Genomic DNA, 1,757 nt, shown 5'->3' on the forward strand with positions numbered 1-1,757 from the left:
GGGAGACACCGAGATGGGGGGGTGTTGGGATGGGGGTGCTGGAATGGAGGAGAACTGGAAGACACTGGGATTTGGGGGCACTGGGATGGGGGAGAACATTGGGATTGGGGAGCACTGGGATGTACTGGGGCTGGGTTTGGCACTGGGATAGGGGGTGCTGGGAGAAAGGACTACTGGGATGCACTGGGATGGGGTTGGCATTGGGATGGGGGGATGCTGAGATGGGGGGGTGTTGAGATAAGGGCTGCTGGGATGAGGGAGTACTGGGATGGACTGGGATGGGAAGGCAATGGAGGGGGGACACTGGGAAAAGTGGCACTGGGATGGAGGACACTGAGATGGGGGCTGTTGAGATGGGGTTGCTAGCATGCACTGGGATGGGAAGGCAATAGGATGGGGGGACACTGGGATGGGGGAATGCTGAGATGGGGGGTGCTGGGATGGGCAGTACTGGGATGAGGGAGTACTGGGATACACTGGGATGGGAAGGCAGTGGGATGGGGGACACTGGGAAGGGAGGGCACTGGGATGAGTTTCCCACTGGAATGGGGGGATGCTGAGATAGAGGGGTGTTGGGATAGGGGGTGATGGGATTAGAGAGTACTGGGATGCAGAGGGATGGGAAGGCAATGGGATGGGGGACAATGGGGAAGACGTGGGCACTGGGATGGGGTTGGCAGTGGGATGAGGGCACTGGGGAAGGGCTGTCAGCCCATTTTGGGTAAATTGCCATGGGAAGGGCACCCGGGGATACCCCACACAGCACACTTAGGGCTGTGCTGCCCACTCAGTGCCCCTTCAGAACCCCAAAGCAGCCCCTCCCCCCCCTCTAAGGGTGCTGAGGTTGCGGGGTCAGACCCATGCAGTGGGGCTGCCCCCGTAACCTTCTGTCCTTATTTCTGGGGTGGGGCCATGAGGTGGGGCAGGCAGGCAGCGGTGCTGGTGCTGCTCCCAAGGATTTATCCACCGCCTTTTGCAGCGCTCAGATCCCCAGGTGCTGCGGGTGCTGCCCTGGAGGTGGGCGCTGAGGGTCACTTCTGGCTTTGCCCCCCACAGGTGACCCCCACCCCGACACCATGATGGAGTCGTGGCCCCCCAGTGCGAGCACGGCGCAGCACGGCGGTTTCGGGGCACAGAATGGCAGCGTTGAGTCCTTGGAGCTGCAGTCCACGCTCCAACCTTTGCCCTTGGATCCGTGGGACGTCGCGCTGTGCGTCTCCGGCACCGTCATCAGCTGCGAGAACGCGGTGGTGCTGGCGGTGCTGGCGGTGACGCCAACCTTCCACGCGCCCGCATTCCTCCTCGTGGGCAGTTTGGCGGCCGCCGACCTGCTGGTGGGGCTGGGCCTCATCCTGCGCTTCGCTTCCATCTACCTGGTGCCGTCGGAGGCGCTGGGTTTGGGGACGGCAGGGCTGCTGCTCACCGCCTTCACCGCCAGCGTGGGCACCGTGCTGGCCATCGCCGCCGAGCGCTTCGTGTCGCTGCACCATGCGCTCACCTACAGCTCGGGGCGGGCGGGCGGCCGGACCCGGCTCACACTGCTGCTCACCTGGGGAGCGTCGCTGTGCTGCGGGCTGCTGCCCGCCCTGCGCTGGAACTGCGTGCGGGATCCGTCCTCCTGCGGCTCCATCCGACCGCTCGGCCGGCACCACCTCGCCGCCCTCTCCATCGCCTTCCTGGCCGCCTTCGCCGTGCTGCTGCAGCTCTACGCACAGATCTGCCGCATCGCCCGGCGGCACGCGCAGCACGTGGCCGCG

The 1,757-nt window shown here is 65.0% G+C and overlaps 1 protein-coding gene across 1 annotated transcript; it reads left to right on the top strand.

Moving 5' to 3' along the window:
* Positions 1-21: 21 nt before the first annotated feature.
* LOC104915984 (G-protein coupled receptor 3-like) lies at positions 22-1,751 on the top strand (the record flags this gene model as incomplete). Its single annotated transcript, XM_010726953.2, has 1 exon — positions 22-1,751. A coding segment is annotated over exon 1 (675 nt), but the record flags the coding sequence as incomplete, so codon positions are not given.
* Between the last annotated feature and the right edge of the window lie 6 nt (positions 1,752-1,757).

The sequence above is a fragment of the Meleagris gallopavo genome, unplaced genomic scaffold, assembly GCF_000146605.3.
Source record: "Meleagris gallopavo isolate NT-WF06-2002-E0010 breed Aviagen turkey brand Nicholas breeding stock unplaced genomic scaffold, Turkey_5.1 ChrUn_random_7180001862993, whole genome shotgun sequence".
Taxonomy (NCBI): domain Eukaryota; kingdom Metazoa; phylum Chordata; class Aves; order Galliformes; family Phasianidae; genus Meleagris; species Meleagris gallopavo.